The 17,836-nt window shown below is 37.9% G+C and overlaps 1 protein-coding gene across 1 annotated transcript in view; it reads right to left on the bottom strand.

The window, feature by feature from the left end:
* Positions 1 to 3,762: 3,762 nt before the first annotated feature.
* The window catches only part of DENND6A (DENN domain containing 6A), a 30,127-nt gene continuing 16,053 nt past the window's right edge, over positions 3,763 to 17,836 (bottom strand). Inside the window, exons 11-20 of the mRNA XM_063291735.1 lie at positions 16,976 to 17,071; positions 13,477 to 13,571; positions 12,042 to 12,107; positions 11,663 to 11,727; positions 10,710 to 10,799; positions 9,966 to 10,019; positions 9,770 to 9,879; positions 8,188 to 8,290; positions 7,801 to 7,875; positions 3,763 to 6,613 (exon numbers count right to left, since the gene is read on the bottom strand). Coding sequence (XP_063147805.1) covers positions 6,488 to 6,613; positions 7,801 to 7,875; positions 8,188 to 8,290; positions 9,770 to 9,879; positions 9,966 to 10,019; positions 10,710 to 10,799; positions 11,663 to 11,727; positions 12,042 to 12,107; positions 13,477 to 13,571; positions 16,976 to 17,071 — 880 coding nt within the window. The 3' untranslated portion in view covers positions 3,763 to 6,487. The remainder of the gene's footprint in view (positions 6,614 to 7,800; positions 7,876 to 8,187; positions 8,291 to 9,769; positions 9,880 to 9,965; positions 10,020 to 10,709; positions 10,800 to 11,662; positions 11,728 to 12,041; positions 12,108 to 13,476; positions 13,572 to 16,975; positions 17,072 to 17,836) is intronic.

The following is a 17,836-nucleotide window of genomic DNA, read 5'->3' as shown; positions in this document are numbered from 1 at the left end:
TACCAGGAGGATGCCCACACTTGCCATGTATGACTTGATTCATACATTGTGCTAAAGCCAAAAAGCTTATTTTTTATTGAAGAAACAAAAGGCCTAGTAAAAACATTAAGAAGTACAAATTAAAAATAATTAAACTTGAGATATATTCAGAATAAAATTTGTGCGCTCAGAGATAATCTATTAGAGTTTGTTAAAATATAGCTAATAAACCCTGACAAATTTATTTGAATAAATTTGTAGAGTTTTCACTGTTTTTCTGCCAAAGCAGTTTCTCCCACTTTTAAATACCTCTGATTCAATGAAATATGTAGTGATGTTGAGGCTCTCAGGAAGGAAGGCTGTAGATGCCAAACTGCCTCTCCCAGAAACCCTTGAGGCTTCATACTCTGGTCCTGCCTCCTACTTTATGGTACAGGTAGTCCTTGCTTAACTAACACAGTTGAGACCATAATTCCAGTTGCTAAGTGAAGTGGTCATTAAGTGAATCCAACCTGACTTTACGACATTTTTGTGGCAGTCATTAAGTGAATCACCATGGCCGCTAAGCAAACCACATGGTTGTTAAGCAAATCATGTGGTTCCCCATTGATTTTGCTTGCCAAAAGCCAGCAGGGAAGGTCAAAAATGGCAATTATGTGACCACGGGAACGCAGAGATGGTTGTAAGTGTGAGCACCGTTTGTAAGTTGGTTTTTTCAGCACCATCATAAGTCTGAACTGTCACTAAACAAATGGTCATTAAGTGAGGACTACCTGTAGCCTCTTGGTACAGTACTTCCTGCTACTGCCACCACCTATCTCCCATTACAAGATGTCCCCTGCCTAAACCCAGCCTGCGAGAGATTGGGTTCTCATGCCCTGTGCTGCCTTTCTGGTCAAATTTGAAAGTTGAAAAAAAAATCTAACAGGAGATAAAATCAATTTTAAAAAGTAAGTGCCCTTAAAACATAAATATTAATAGGTAGACATGCACTGTGGAAGAAGATAATTACAGAGCTGCCCAGACCACAGTAATTCAAGCAGCTTGCAAATTAGTTAAGGAAAAAAAGGAAGAAAATGCTGCATTCCAAACAGATCGTAAGATGACCATGATCTGTTACAAATGAAGAGCCCTCTGTTCTAAACCTCTGAAGAGACAGGAGAGGATTCAAATTGTTACAGATCATAAAAAGATTCTAAAGAACCAATTGTGTCTTCATGAGTGTAACTCATATGAATATACGCTGAAATTAAAACACTCAGTTTCACAACTGGTACAGAGGGACTTAAAAAAAGTAAAAATGGGACTTAGTGCAACACAGAAAACAAAAATAAAAAGCCGAATGCCAATTCCTGACTACATTCTACCCATTTCTATAGTCCTGAAAAAAACAACCGTTTCCTTCAAATGCCTAACTTCTCCAGCAACTTGGAGATTCCAAATGTTAAATGGAGGCTGCTGGGGATGATGGGAACTGCATTCCTTACTTAGCCTCTCTCCACAGTCTTCTCCGTTCCTTTGAAAAAGAGAATATTCTCTGAGGAGGGAGCGTAATTTGATTCTGTACACGACAAAGAGGTATATCTCACCCATGAGGGTGGGGATTGGCTGATGACTAATGCAAAATACATAATTTACCGGATGCTGTCATGATGCACATGATGTGGCTCATACCAGATGCCTGTGCTGCCTACAGTACTGACCCTACTGCTTTGGCAGTGCCTCCTTCCACTGCTGTAACTTTGTTTTTACCACTGTGACCAGCTGTTTTCATTTGCCTCACATTTATTGAGTCGACACCTTTGCCCATGGTTAACGCTAAGTCATGCTTTGCCTGTCATGTGAACACAGTCAGTGGTTGAGTTTGTGCACTGCACTAAGCCAAGATGAGGGATGTATCAGTTCACACAACCTTTTAAGCCAAAATCAAACAAGTGTAGTCTGTTCAAGAAATTGTGGTTAAGCAGAGCGTGGCTCAACCCGATGGGAAAACACACTTGAAGTGTGAACAGAATTAAATTTCCATTCTTTCAAAAAGTTGCAGCATTAGCAGCAAACCATACTTCCCAACATCAGGAATTTCCTGTCAGTAGTTTCTTGTTTAGTTATATAGACTGAAAACATTTAGCCAAAATGAATATGCGGGGTTGTAATTACTTGTGCCGAAGCCAGAGCTGTTACTAATCTGCTTGTATTGGCTCACAGTTTGGGTATTTTACAGTCAAGGAAAAAGGCAATTGGGATTACTGAGTAGACCCACAATAGCTCTGCCAGATCTTCCTGCACCTGCCTGTCACCAAATGGGGATGTGGGGGGGAGGTAAGCGTATGTAGCACTACCAGCGCAGAAGACAGGCAGCCGGATTTCATTCTTCGCTGCTTTGCCCAGCGAATCCAAAGGCTTCCATTAGTGACCTTTTTTGGTTTAGCGGGTTATGGAGCCCAGCTGACACTTTTGACAGATGTTAACATGAGCGTTTTATTCGAAAAAAGCTTTTAAACCTCAGCTACTCCATATTGTTAACAAGTATGGCTTATATTTTTCAATTGAAATTCGAGAGCCAGTCTGGTGTAGTGATTAAGGCACCAGGCTAGAATCCGGGAGACCGTGAGTTCCAGTCCCGCCTTAGGCACCAAGTCAGCTGGGTGACCTTGGGCCAGTCACTCTCTTTCAGCCCTAGGAAGGAGGCAATGGTAAGCCACTTCTGAAAAACCTTGCCAAGAAAACGGCAGGGGTTAGTCCAAGCAGTCCCAAGGGGTCAACACTAACTTGAAGGGACCAAAACAAAAAATTGAACACAGCATCAAGTATATGCGTGATCCTTGTGGCAGGGCGAATTGTCAATAATGGGTCAAGGACCCTAATCACAATTTCCATGTCCATCATACTACATGCTCAGCAAGACACCTTAGTGAGAGAGCATTTGGCTCCATTCTCTCTCACGTGGCTCTTTAATCCAAATTTACCAGCTACCTGGTTTTGGCTGAACGTTTGTGGTTTGATAATATGTAGTGTAAACCAACATGGGCATCCACAGAGGAAGGGAACAAGTGATAAAACGTGTATAATTACACAAAATCCAGGACAAATGTACTTGCATCAGATGCCAGGATGCAAGAACCTAAGGGCAAGGGCAGGATTTGTCTCATGTCACCATGTGCCATCATTTTTGGCATCAGGGTTTGCTGCCTGCAAAGGTTTCTGGAAGCCAGTGATGAAATCTTTAACAGCTTTCACTTTGGAACCCATTAACCTGATTACTGTAAACAGTAAGAACCTACAATTATCAGGCTTTCCCTCCCAGAGAGGATTAGGAATCCCTTAGAAACTCAAAAAGGAAAATTGAAGAACCAGGAATATGTAGTATTTATTGAGGCAAGTTAGGAAGCCATAACCAAAAAGAGCTCCAGCAACTCCTGAACCAAGATTCAAGGAGAAGCCTCATAGATGGAATCCATTTTCAAACCTCCTTACATTTTGTTTTCTGTCCCATCTTTTGCAACTTGGCCCCCTCTTTTGGACAGGCTGGTATCTCCATCGTGTTTATAACTGTTTTTTTTTTAATCACGAGAAAGTCTCACCACTCTCATGAACATTTTGCATTTGAATTTAAAGGATCTGAGATGTACATTTTAGAAGTTTAAATGACAAAATGACAGTAGTTGATAAAGTAGGAGGGATAAAGGTAAAAATGGTGGCACAAAAGATTGGGGTTTCTTGAATGTCAGAAGCACACCGGCCAAAGGTTCTCTATCACATAACGCACTGAATAAACATATAAAGTTTCTGTAAAAGCGATATTTATTTCATTTAAAAATACACTTGGAAAATAAGCTAATGTAGCTAGTTCAAATGTACTATGTAATGCTTCAGTTAATGAAGATTTAGTGGCCATATTTAAAATGTGCAAAAGAATGTGAGAGACAGTAATGCAATAGTGGCATAATTGCAGAAGTCAGCTTTTTACAATTCAATTTCATCTTGATTTAGAATTCATATAAATGAATATTAAAATACATTTTCTTAAAAATACAGAGGGCAGTTTGTAACTAAACCTAAGGACTCTAAATAATAGTACAAAATGTCATTCAGAGGCAATTCTCTACAAAACGCCTGCATGTTAATTTTACTCAAAATGAATAAAACATTCAGTGACAATGGTAATTATGAAATCTCTGTGTTATGAATGTACATACGTACATGTAACTTTGGACACAGTAGATCTGGTTTAACATTCTTGGAACAAATCCTCCAAGTCCTATTTCATATACAGTTATAAAATGCTTGTTTGAACAAAAAAGTTACACATTTGCAATTATTTATTGCCAGTGGAAAATGGCTCAGTGGGAACTTAGAGTACAGACAGTTGTGATTTGCAAAAGCTCTTTAAAGAAATATAAGTTAAATGGATTAAAACAGTCTTTCTAAATATAGCGAAATAGTGAAACACCCTTAAAAGTTTGTAACACTGGAAGAGAGAGTAATTTAATGCAAATTAGTGTTCTTATGGTAGCTATGCAGTAGACATAATTTGGAATAACTGATTGTTAGTCCAGTCCAACATGGAAAATTACATCTAGTCTGTCCTTTTGGATCAACTGAATATGGACAAAACTGCAGAACGTATCTGGTTTCAATATACAGGGTGTGGGGTTGTTTAATCCAAAACAGTACCTATACTTACACGTTGTGCAAATTACTTCTGTTAATGAACACCAGTATTTTGTTGTGCCACTCCCTGTTGCATATGGTTCTTTTTCTGAAGCTGGCAATTTACTGTGTTTTATGCCCTAAAGTGGCTAACATTTTGGATTTCCAGAAACCAGCGTATAACCTACAAGGGACAAAGTCTGGTTTCCATTCATCCAAGATGGTAGCTGAGTTGGGTCTGCCTGATGCAGTAAACAGGTGGAAGAGGGTAATGTGGCAGCAAGAGCATGCCCACCAATGTTAACAGTTAACGTGTCACGTGAATTCACCTAAAACAGTAGGCTGCCTTTGAGGAACCCCCGTCTCTCTACACTAGCAAATGTCAGAAGGGACCACTCACTTACACATTTAACCTAAGGAAACAATCTTTCTCAGTACAGTAGCCCATTCGATGTGCAATGATTTCTATAGCCAGTCTGATGTGAATATATTTTTGCAAATCTTTTAATGTTTATTTACATACTGCATTGATATGTGTGGTATTTTACAAAGGACAAGTAGAATGAGTAAACATGAAGACTGTGTGCCTGCTTCATTTATATGGACTTTGGCTTAGTTCAATAATATAGAGAGATGGGAGGTAAGGGCTGATTCAAAGGTTTCCCCAAGAAGGTGATTTGTGACTTTTGAAGTAAGTAAGAAAAGCAGCTGATCATTGTATATAGCTTTCTAATTCCTTAAACTTTGAAAATGAATGTTAATATTACACTTTAAGTTTAGCTGCAGTACAATAAAGCCTTCAACTGTAAATGTCTAATTAAAAGGTTTTTAATGAGAAACACTGAAATCTACAAAAATTGTGTAGGAGAGAGAGAGAGAAACCAATGATAGTTTTTTCATAGGTTTCTAAAAGAAAGTTATCTTAAGAAAAAGCATTAAATTGATTAGTTTATAGTTTAGCTAATTAACATCTAGAATCAGATCTGTGATCAAGTAAGTAATTTTATTGTTATATGTTGACCCCACGATAATCAGCTTAATTCAGGTGTCACAAAGCAGATGTGATCAGAAGCACATTATTTCCCTTTCTTCCTTGTCCTCATTTGGATCCATGAACTCTCCACATCCACACATTAATTAATAACATTATAATTTGCTAGGGCATCTAAGCTTGCACAAACTGGGACTACTGGTAATCAGTTGGCTTCCAAGTTGGGGACTAAAACCAGGATCTGAAGGGGTTTCAACCTCAGTTCAGTCCTCTCATTACCTATAATTTCTACAGGATACTGTATCAGACTACAATTAATGCAAAGATCCCAAAAGATAAGTAGAAGAGTGGGAGGACTGTACCAGGCCATGGGGTGCTCCCAAGTGGTGAACTGTATTTTGGCGAACAGTACTGTGATGTCTGAGTACAGCTATCAGGGTTAGGCAGCAATTTGAGATTTTAGTAGGAGATAAAATAAGAAAAGAAAATACCCACTGGAGAACTACAAGCTATCATCTTGAAGTGGGACAGTCTTCCAAACCAGCAGGAATATTGCTTCCCCTGAGTGGAATAAATTGGGCAGAGCACCACCAGCTGAAGCAGCTCTGCAACGCCAGCATTGCACATCTAATTCTAAAATACATTAAGATTCAATAAGAGCACTTAATTTTACATATAATTGACAACATCTTCCTTCTATATTCAAGTTGAGTTTCCAAGGCTGCTTTAAAAAGCTTTTTAAAAGCATTGGTAAGGTGTGTTTCCATTACAAGATACTTTTCACACTTGTAGTTCTCCAATTCTCTGAAAGTGTCCTCCTTATGCCTTTGAAATGTGTGATGTGATGAATATGGCAGTATTCATTAGTCACACGGAACCAGTTTTGGCCAAGATACCCTGTAAATCTTCTGGCTGTGCAAGTATAATTGAATCAATGTGCTTCTTTAACTTTTCCATAGTTCCAGGTTTCACAGGTAAGTTTTTTCCATCAGTCTGTAATCATAAAAATGCAATTTAAAATGCTTTATAATTTTGTACTAAGACCAAGTTATCACTGCTACATCTAATATCTATCTTACCTATTTATAAAAGGCCAAAGTTCAGCAGTAAAGCAAAAGATCAAAGGCTCAACATTCCTAATATTTCAGTCAGGCCTGGGGAAGATATTTGTCTGAAACTGGAAAGCCACTGTCAGTCAGTATATGGTGAACTATATTAAAAGATTTGGACCAATAATATAGGGCACTTTTACTAATTCATTTTTGACAGTTTTCAATCAATGTTTTTCCACTTCATGGAAGTGAACTGTTTTAAATTAAATGGAAAGTAGCTTTTCCCCTCAACTGCATGTGACCAGCAGATGGAGCTGTGAAGAAGCAAATATATTATTCTGATGAACATCTTTCTTAAATTGAACCAATACATATTTGAAAATAATGGAAATAGAAAGCAATACACTTTTCTACTCTGAAGGATGGACAGGCAATGTGATAATCTGGGATGTTAAAGTGGACCTGGACAGCTCCTTCCCCAGCTGACTTTTTGCAATAATAATAATAATAATAATAATCTTAAAAATCGGAAGCTGGCATACCGCAAAGTGCTAATACCTAGCATCATCTTTCCTTCTAACATTGCAAATCACCCCGTGCAGTTGTTATTAAGAAAATTAAAACAACAGACAACCATAGTTCAATCCATTGTTTCGAAGTGTGCCTACCTGTCCATAAAAAGGAAAAAGGTGAGCTCAGGTGGTAACAAGAAACCTTCTGGTAAAGTGGGTGAATGGTTATACCCATCGGTGTGATCATTTTTTGAGCTCAAAATTTCAAAAGTGCCCACTGGTCTAAAAAGGCTGCCCATTCCTCAGTCTAAGGAATTAGAGCAACTGGTATGTTCACTGTGAAACTGCAATAAACTTGTTCCACAACAATGCCAGGAAGAAAAAACTATCAACAGGGAAGTAACAATGCTAGTTAGGAGGAATTGGGAACCTTGGTTACAGATCAATACTCCACCGTACTATCCTTTTCTGGTATGGATAGGAGAATGGACAGATATACAATATTGTTTCCTTGGATCATTCTGACAATTTATGTGTCAGCTGGAATAATTAAAATGAGGGACAGCACACAAACATTGATAAAGGCATACAGAATGTTTTGAAAAAATCCACATACCAATTTAGCCTTTAATTTTAAGACTAGATCCACTGTTTCCACTTCAGTGTGTTTCTGACTCCAGAAAAGCAAGTCCTAGAAAAAAAAATGTGCCTAAAAGTTAATAACTTCCATAAACACCAATTACATCAAGCAGGATACAGGAAGAACGAACTACTTCTGAGACAACTAAATTATTAGTCATTTTAACACTACACCTTATCCCAAGAATTTGCAATGCAATTTAAAATCTTGGGGGTGGGGGGTAGGAAACTACCTTCAGCCCTTGGTATTTCAACTTGATATGCACATTTTTCAACTGGATTTTCAAGTATGAATACTGTTTTGCATTTCTACTCATAGAAAGGATAGGGAAGAAAAAGCTTGATGTAAAGACACTTATCTAACCTCATTACACAATGCTTCTAAATGCAACGCCTCCAGCTTGTGTGTCATTTCTTTCCGCCGTGTCCGGAACCAACCATCAAAATTGTAAGATTTCAAAAAATGCCTTTAAAGACAAAGAGAAAATTGGTTTTACTACCAAAATATTCTGCAATCAAAGTTAAAGCAAATATCTATCTTCTTAGCCAGATGTATTTATAAATGAAATGTAACCAATACTGACCATAAGAGATAATTTTGAATTCCTTATATTCATGTGTCAACAAAAAACCGTCTTGTAATACATATCTATTATATATCATGATAGTAACCTATAATTAGGGTTAGTAACAAATACTGATTTGTTACTTGCAATATAAAATGTCAGAGAAAGAATGGATTGATTCTTATGAACATCAGTGTTATTGCGCTTTGAAGAGATGAGGCTTTTAATTTGGAAGGAGCTTCCAAAGAAACTATCCAACAATCCAAAAAATGTCAGTAACACATGAAACTGTTAATTGAAGATTTTTCAAGAATGAATGATATATAGATACAGGTGCATTGCTTAATGTAATTTTGGGACACCTGTTTATAAACTGCAGGTCAATCATGAATTTCCTCTGTCCTTCATCTACATACTCCATGCCCAAACTATAAAACAGTTAAAACCTATCTTATAAATGCTGTGGAAAGAGGGTCACACCTGACTTAGCTAGCAACTGGAAATAATGGCATATTACATTATGCACTGGCATTTATTTATTTTGAGTCCCCATTTTAGGGGACTCTATTTATTTAGAGTCCCCAGAGTCCCCTTTTCGGGAGAGATGGGCGGTGATAGAAATTTGAAATATAAATAAATAGATAAATATTTATCAATCAAATTTGTCACAGCCCATCTCCTCCCACCAGAGGGACTCTGGGTGGTTTAAAACAATAATCAATAAATATACAATAAAAATACAATATATAAAATACAGTATCTAAAAACACGGTCACAGGTAAATAATAATTATAGATAAAAATAGAGTCCAAATGGCAGATGATCTAACTCAGTCCTTGTATGCGCTGAGCACTCTAGGGCACTAGCCATCCCCAGGCATGACTGTTCCATCCTGCCCCAAGCCTGGTGGCAGAGCCAGGTCTTCAGATTCCTCCAGAAGGCCAGGAGTGATGGGGCTAACCTCACCGCTGGGGGCAAGATGTTCTAGAGGTATACTCTTAGCATGATTACTTAAGAAGTATCAAAACACATTTTGATACTTCTTTAGTAATTAACAGCCTTCAAAACACATTTTGACATTTGCAAAATAGATTTTTAAAAAGTATGCATTTCCATAAGCAAGAAAGGGGCAACTAATAACAAGATGGTAACACTGTTTATAGGATGCTGGTTCATTCTCCCACAATCTTATTTATATTGTGTTTAATTGTTGTTTTAGATTTGTTTTTAATTGTTCGTTTTATTGTACACTGCCCAGTCACATTTGTGAGATAGGTCGCTATATACACTTAATAGCAGACAGACAGATATTAACATAACCATTCAGTGCCTGCTAGAACAAAATGCTAAGGCTGTATTGCTTTAGTACAACAAAATTACCTGTACAATCCTATCCAGTCCCCCTTTATCCGAGAGGTAAGCTGAGGCCCTGCCTTCTCAAGAGTTTTCATAAATTCCTCTTTGCTGAATGGCTTCAGCTGTGGTGGACTCTATGAGAAGACACAACTATAAGCTCACAGGGCATAGATTGAGGGTGTATACATAATAAATGTTCAGCTTCTAAAAATATTCTCACCTTCCAAGGTGATATGCTTTTTTGCAGGGGCATCAAACTTGCTACATATCGTTCCTGAACAAAAACAAGTAAGATGCAAAAATAAGATACTGCACAGAAAAGGCATGTATTAGCCAAATCTAAAATTGTATTTTATTTGATCCAAACAAGTGAGGAGCTGTTTTGAAATGAAAGGTGGCAAATTGGCATCATGCTAATTCCAGCATCTATTCTATGCAAGCCTAGAATTTTGAAGTGCAGCCTTGCCCAAATTCAAGATACGTGTTACCTCTGTACATCCACAGTGATATGTGTATGAGATCTAGTATCTTTTTATTCTTGAGAACTCTTAGAATTTTGAAACCCTAAAAGAAACTATGAAATGGAAACAGTACAAAATAAGAAAAAATAGCTTTGCTTAAAGTTGTCTTGGAAGTACAATTGAGATTAGGAGAAGGTACTATCAAGAAACATGTGTTTTTTGATTCAGATTCCTGTAAAAGAATCTAGAACTGGTTTAGTAGGTAACTTATACATTTTGGTAAATAAACAAATAGGAACTTTCTTTAGAATTTATCTTAATCTTAATCATTAACTGCACTCAGAACTACAATTTATTTTATTATTTACATAGTTTTGTACAATTACCTTTAAGAAAGGAAATCTACTCTTCAAATTGTCTTCATTCTATGCTTAAGTACTTAAATGATCAAACATGCAGTTCCTGCTGAGAAACAAATGGGTATCTCATTTACATCCACTTACTAGGGGAATAATGAAGCTTTGAGTCAATTCCAAGAAATAACGTCGAAGGATTATGCTTTGGGCTTCTGCAGGACGCTTCTGTTGTACTCCCTGAGAAAAGCAATCAATATGTTCAGGACTGGAGCTACACCCTACTGATATGGATAAGCAAATGTAAAATGTTTACATTAATAATGTTTTGCGATATAATGGGGGAGGGAATGTATCCCCAGAGTTTTTGTCAAATTATTTAAAGCCACACATTACACCATGCTATAGATGTTTAACATTTATGTAAAATTATGACAAGCATAAAACATGGCCCGGTTAGGTTCAAGACTTTGCTCAAAAGGTATAGAATCAAACCATTGCCTTGCTTGTAACATGACAGGACAGCACATCAGTAATGGACAACTCTGTGGGGGTGGTATTGCTGAGGGCCCCATTCCTACAGAAATAAGCTGTTGGGGACTGCAAGGTGGATGAAGCTGAAGTAAACAATGGGTGGGGCCAGAGCAAAATGTGGGCAAAAATACTCATTCCTTCTTTGACATCACTTAAAAAAAAACTTTCTGCCACCCTTTTTTTTCTGTGTCGCATAGCAAGATGCAGGGAAGGGACAGAAAGTTTTTATCATAGATACCTTGCAGAGGGTGGGTTGGGGTGGAAATTAGTCCAAAGGCTGCTGTAGCTTTAGGGCCACAACTCAGTTCCTGGTTACCTCACCACATAAATACCAACAAGACAGCAACACAAAGAACAGTGGGGACATGGCCATCTTCTGTTTTGCACACAATTAGGAGTTCACATGAGGGAGAGCCCTAATTAGGGAACTCTGGAGATAGAACACATTTTGTCCAAAAAAGGAGAAGGAAAAAAGTGCATAAGCATTTTCTCTTTTTGAGGATTTCTCTTCAGGTTCCTGTCTCTGTCCAGTATCAATTACTGTTAATGCTTTAAATCTGAAATAGTACCTTTTGTAATTGTTTTATGATATCTTCATCTTTGTTTAAGTACGGCTTGTATGATGTATAAACACCTAGGAAGGAAAAACACTGAATTTTCTCCCATGTTTGTTTATATATTTAATTTTTATCCCACATTTTTTATTTTTTATCAATAACTCAAGGCGGCGAACATACCTAATACTCCTTCCACCTATTTTTCCCACAACAATAACCCTGTGAGGTGGGTTGGGCTGAGAGAATGACTGGCCCAAAGTCACCCAGCCAGCTTTCATGTCTAAGGCAGGACTAGAACTCTCAGTCTCCTGGTTTCTAATTCAGCACTTTAACCACTGGACCAAACTGGCTCCAAATTGGAAATTTATACTGTAATGATAAAATGTATTACCTGGTTTGGAATCCAAGGTTTTTAAGTTCTTCAGCTTTTTTACTTTAACTTGCTTTGGGACTTCACCTGCCAAATTGTGTAAAAAGGCTGTTTTAATAAAATATTAGGATCTAAATGTTCCAGAGAACTCATGTTCTGAAAGTGATTTTGTACAGTATGCTGAAAATCCTCCCATTTTAATTGATGCTGGTGTAAATATCTGAACTTCCAAAGAAGGCAATCTAATTCCAGCACCCATTGAGGGGAAGATACAGAAGATAATATCTGCTTCCAACTCTTTTTGCAGGACCGAGTTGCTGAAGATCTTCCCAGATAAAGCCTCTGTGCACAGATGTTCACCATCTTGCTCCCCAGGATAAAGAAACACTGACTTGGGGTGGAAGGATGACCTGAAGGGACTCACTCCTTTGGTAGTCCCTTTGAGTCGGCCAACCTGTTGGCCCACATCAGCTTCCACGGAGTACGTGTGATCAAAACAGGCAAGATGATGGTCACAGCAGCACGATCAAAGCTCTCTTTGTACATGCAACATATCAGTTGGATTAAACCAGTTATCCATACCACCTTGACTAGGCCGCACACTTTATATCAGGCTGCCCTCGAAAAATGGCGATAAACTGCGACTGATACAAAATCCAGTGACCTGCGCAAAGTACAGGTACCATGCAATGCCTGTCTTGAAAGATCTGCACTAGTTACCAACTGCCTCCTGGATCAGATTCAAAGTGCTGGTGTTGACCTTAAAGTCCATAGATAGCTTAAAGTGTAATTATCTACAGGACCATCTCTATCTCCTGATCAGAAGTTTCTCAGCTACTTAGCTCAGCAGCAGAAGCTCTTCTGAAGAAGTTCTCAATGCCAGAAGCTTGCCTATCAGATATGTGAGAAAGGCCAATGGAATGCACCCCCAAGGAGCTTATTTGGCCCCCAGTCTTCCAGGATTTAAAAAGATAGCAGAAGTAGATAGTCTTTCACCAAGTTTTAATTGTTAATTATTGCAATGACTGAATGTAATTGCATTGAATTAGTTTCATACTTCCTACTTATTATAAGCCACCTTAAGTGTTTGGATGGAGAGAAAGACAGGGTATAAATTCAGTGATAAATAACATATAATTTCCCTATCTTCTATTGCTCTTTATTGCTGTCCTGAAGCTTGATTCAGTTCCTCTTGAAGATTCTATTCAACTTGCAATTATCACTGACTACACTGGCCTGATCCAGTACTCTGTTTCAATCCTGGTTAGGTTTTGCACATATAAAGTAATTTGAATCAACAGCTTTTCATCCCAAAATCCAAATTCTGTTTTTATTTCAACACAGATTTTTGTAGTTGTTCCTATTTTATCGACATTTAACCATAAAGGAAGGAAAATCATAGGTTTAACTCTCTATACATCTCAAAACAATTCTCCAATCAATTTAAAGACATTACCTGACACTTTGATATCGCCTATTCGAATGATGTGTGGCCAATGCTGCAGTGTTTTAGCAAAAAATGGATTTGTCACTCCTAATATGACAGAAGGCCTGCAATACAGAAGATGCTTAAATGAGATCAGTAAGAGCTCTAGAGGCGGAACACTGCTAAGCTCCAGAGGGGAAGGTATGTTCAGAAATATGCAGCATATTTTACATTAAGCTCAGACCCAAAGTAGCCCTTTCCCAAACAAAAGGGCTCATTTTGTATATTCATATAAAGAATTTTGATTCACTGCAAATGACAGAAGCTGTTGTTCACAGAAAGGACTGTTATTTTGCAAATTCCCCATCCAACTTGCTGTGCTTCCCACATGCTGTTACTTTGGAGCCAATCTGGGAAGGCATGAACAGAGCTGGAAAAAAAAATCTTTCCCAATTTCTAGCAGTGGGACATGTTCAGAGCTCTCCTGTAAAGGGTCTCTGCCAGAGTTTTACCCTCCATCAGCTGCCCCCTGGCCTCAAACAGTGGCTGCTCCCTGAGCCAATTTCGTTCACTGCAGTTTGAGCAGAAGGGAGGGCAATGTCAATCAAAGGGTGTGGGCATATGAAAGCCCTCTTAAACATGAACACTGGATAAGCACATTGCCCAAAGCTAAGATTTGCTTAATCAGAGTTTGTTAAATGGACACAATGGGCTGAGCTCACACTACCTACCAAGCCACTTCTAACAGCTTGTAAACCACAGTGGATTGGGAAGGCACAGAGATGGAGCCCCTCTCCTTTGCTGAAAGAGCACAAGCCACACACAAGAAAACAAAGGGACCAGCCTTTTCCTTTATTTCCCTCTCCAACTGAAAAGAATGTGTCCTTGTCTGCCTCTAATCCTCAACAGAAATGACATATTATTATTGTTTTTTATTACCCAACTTAGTTCTGCCCTTTTCTGTCTGGGGACATTATGATTCACAGCTTAAACAAATGTTGTCCCCATTAAAGCTGAGGAACATAACAGATCCCCAGAGAATTAGCTGCCCTCACAAGATCTGGAAGATCCTGTTTCCATGCTCAGGCCCTTCACTTGTGACTGGATCCCAAGTGAGAGCCTGCCACATCCCAGGACATTCCATGACCTAGACCTTTTTCTTCAGATACATGAAGGTTGACTCTCAGCTGGCAGATCTTGCTAGTTATATAACTAGGCTTTGCAGGCCTGTTTAATTCCCTTTCTTCTATAGCCATGCATGTATCTCTAGAAACTAACATCAGACAAATATAGTCGATATTATAAGAACAAAACTACTGTGTAGCAAAAAGAGCAAGTGAGATTGAAAATAAAAATAAATGGGGAGTATTTAAAATTTCCATTTATAAGTCATGTAGAAAAGTTTCAGTAAAATAATGCAAGCTAAAATAACTTAAGGAAGGACTATGATAAAAGCAACTAAACTAAAACTCTGTCATGAGAAAAGGGAAAACCAACTTGTAGTAACTTATCATATTTGATTAAATCATTTACTTGGCTAAGTTTTTACTAATTTGATTTTAAAACAAGATGAATGAAATGTATATATCCACCAGCTGAACTGGAATTATGTTAAACGATAATACTGCTTGACGTGTTACCTTTGTGTGTTTGATTCAACACGTAAGGAGTGGTGAGCCAGCCTTCCCCCCCACCCATAAGTCAGATTGGTGATGTAAATAAAGAGCTGGTCTCCATATTTAAAGCCAATCACCTTCACCAGCTCAACGTATGATTTCTTTCTTCTGAACTGAAATCCTGAGAGTGGATGGTTCCAGTTCACATGGAAACTTCTGCATTCATTTGAAGGCTCCTTGCGGTATACATCCATGTTGTAAGCATCCTTTATTTTACCAGCACTTTAGGAGAGAGTTGGGGCTGCTCACTGCTTCTTGCATGTTGAATTAAATACCAGCAGTAATACCTCAACAAACAAAATGCCAAGAATCAAATTACTAATCATAAACCTGCTGCAATGCTTTTTCAATGTCCAGGAAAGAGCACAGTACCAACGCAACAACTGGGAATAAATGCAAACCTATACCCAGTTTGGGATGCGGGGGCACTAAAAAAGAAAAAAAAAAAGCATAAAAGATTCGGCACTAAAAACCCTTCCCACTGTTGCTAATATAGTACAGCTTCTAAAATGAGCCTAACTTCATATTTTGATGGGCTTAACTTTAGTTTACTCTAAACAGTTTAGACACAATTTCTTCTCCCTTTCAATTTATTACCATAAAGTCTTTCAATCAACAGTCCAAGTAAATTCACACACAAGCAGAACCATCCTTTGAATGTGTGGGTGGTGAAAAACTCCACAGATGTGACCACTGGAAATACTGCCTAGACCACGGGGAAGTGTTGCCCCCAGAACAAAATATTCATAGAGGGATGTCCGCTCTGCTTGAAATAACAGCATAATCTAACCCCACAAGTGGCTCGATCTTTTACATTTGCTTAATGGCTCATCGACATTCCAAACATTGTTTTGTTTCTGTGAGGAAAGTTAAGCACAACCCAGTTTAATTTCTAAAAATAACCTGCTCACAAATATGTTTTCCATATTTGGATATTTACTCCTATGACTTTTGTTAGGTGAAATTGTAACTTGATGATTTAGCATACACTTTTTTTTAAACAGACCATTATAAAATCAACATGATCTACTTTTTCCTATCAGTTTACTAAGCTAAAATCTCAAGCTCAGCTCTGGTGACTTTATGGATATTCCATTTAGTTTTCTCGGCAACAGTACAGTAATCGTCTGCTGCTGCCTTCTTCTGCAATGTTCCTTCCACTTTGCAGTCTAATACAGAAAATGGGTATTCCCTGGTCAACTCTCATCCAAGGACTGGATGAGCTGACTATGCTGACCTTGCATAGCTTTTTGAAATCCACCAATGTCAGCTAGGTACTGCTACTAGCTAGACATCAAACTACTATATTGCCAGAAAAAGTTGCAAACAACATTTGGGCTTTGCATTTTGTGGTCTTTTGGAAACAGTACTGTTTTGGTTCAGTGCTAATGAGAGAAATCTGAGAAACAATACTTAGCTACTATCTCTGAGACATAGTTTGAAAATTAGGTTAGCTACATAGTACATCAGAAATGATGAACACTAGCCATTTATAGGTTCTCACTAGAATCATTCTGAGTAGATGAACAATTTTTGAACAACACTGTACACAAAACTCGTATGATTTTACATTTCTTCTCCACATTGGAAACTAACACCATATCAAGGTATCAGTTTCCTTTTTTCTAACTCTCAATTTATATCCAATTAATTATGGGTAGCAGAACTGAAGTACACGCTCCTCTGTTAAAACTTTCTAAAATAAAATTCCTAATCATTTTAATCAATATTCCATCACCAAAATCTGAGACACTTTTGAGTAGACAGGCATAAGGTACTTTCTATAATCAAAATTATGTCAGAAAAATTACTCTAAAAATCAACCTGTTTAACGTAACAATCCATTTACTTACGGGGTCTGTGTACGAGTGGTATAGTCTTTGAATTCACTATCATGTATTGTAAAATAAGGTCTAAAATCACTGTAGTACTTCAAAGGTGAGATACAGCTGTGAAATGAACATACAAGAGATGAAATAAAAGTGTCAGCTTATTACATATTTATTTGTAAAGTACATTGGCTGCTCTAAATAAACTCTTCTATATTGTTGCAATTTTCTGCTGTCTTTTCAATACATATACTCCTGAACAGTTAAGGTTATTCTACAGGGATTTGCCAAAAGTTTTGAATTTGAAACACCTCATTTCAAATTTGAAACCACTAAGATTCAAAACATTTTGCATACTACTCTTGTTAACAGTAAACAGGAGCAATAGTTTGACTCTGGGAAAGATTATTGAGGGAGTGGAGAGTTTCCTTTTGCTGGACATATTTAAGCAGGCATTGGACAATCATCAATCAGGGTTGCTTTAATGTGGTTTCTTGCACCAAACAGGATGTTGAACTTGACTGTCTAAATAGCTTTCCAAATACTGGTTTCCAAGACAAAATCTTAAAAAGCAAAACAGTTCTATCTATACAGAAAGCTAAAATATTAACAGGCTGGGAAGAACTCCAAGGTTTGCAAGAAACAACAGCAAAAAAAAAAAAGGGGGGGGACCTCTCTTAAGAGACGGCCCAAGGAGGGTTGAACATAATATAGCTCAGTGTTTCTCAAACTTGGCCACTTTAAGATGGGTGGACGTCAACTCCCAGAATTCCCCAGCCAGCAGAAGGGCAAGAAACACTGATTTAGCTACTGAATGATAACTCAAAGTGGGAGAGAGGGGACAAGAGAGGGATACAAAACCAAGAGAAAAAAAATAGCAAGCAG

The sequence above is a fragment of the Candoia aspera genome, chromosome 2 (assembly GCF_035149785.1).
Source record: "Candoia aspera isolate rCanAsp1 chromosome 2, rCanAsp1.hap2, whole genome shotgun sequence".
Lineage (NCBI taxonomy): Eukaryota > Metazoa > Chordata > Lepidosauria > Squamata > Boidae > Candoia > Candoia aspera.
The sequence above is the reverse complement of the archived record's forward strand: the minus strand, read 5'-3'. Positions and strand labels throughout refer to the sequence as shown.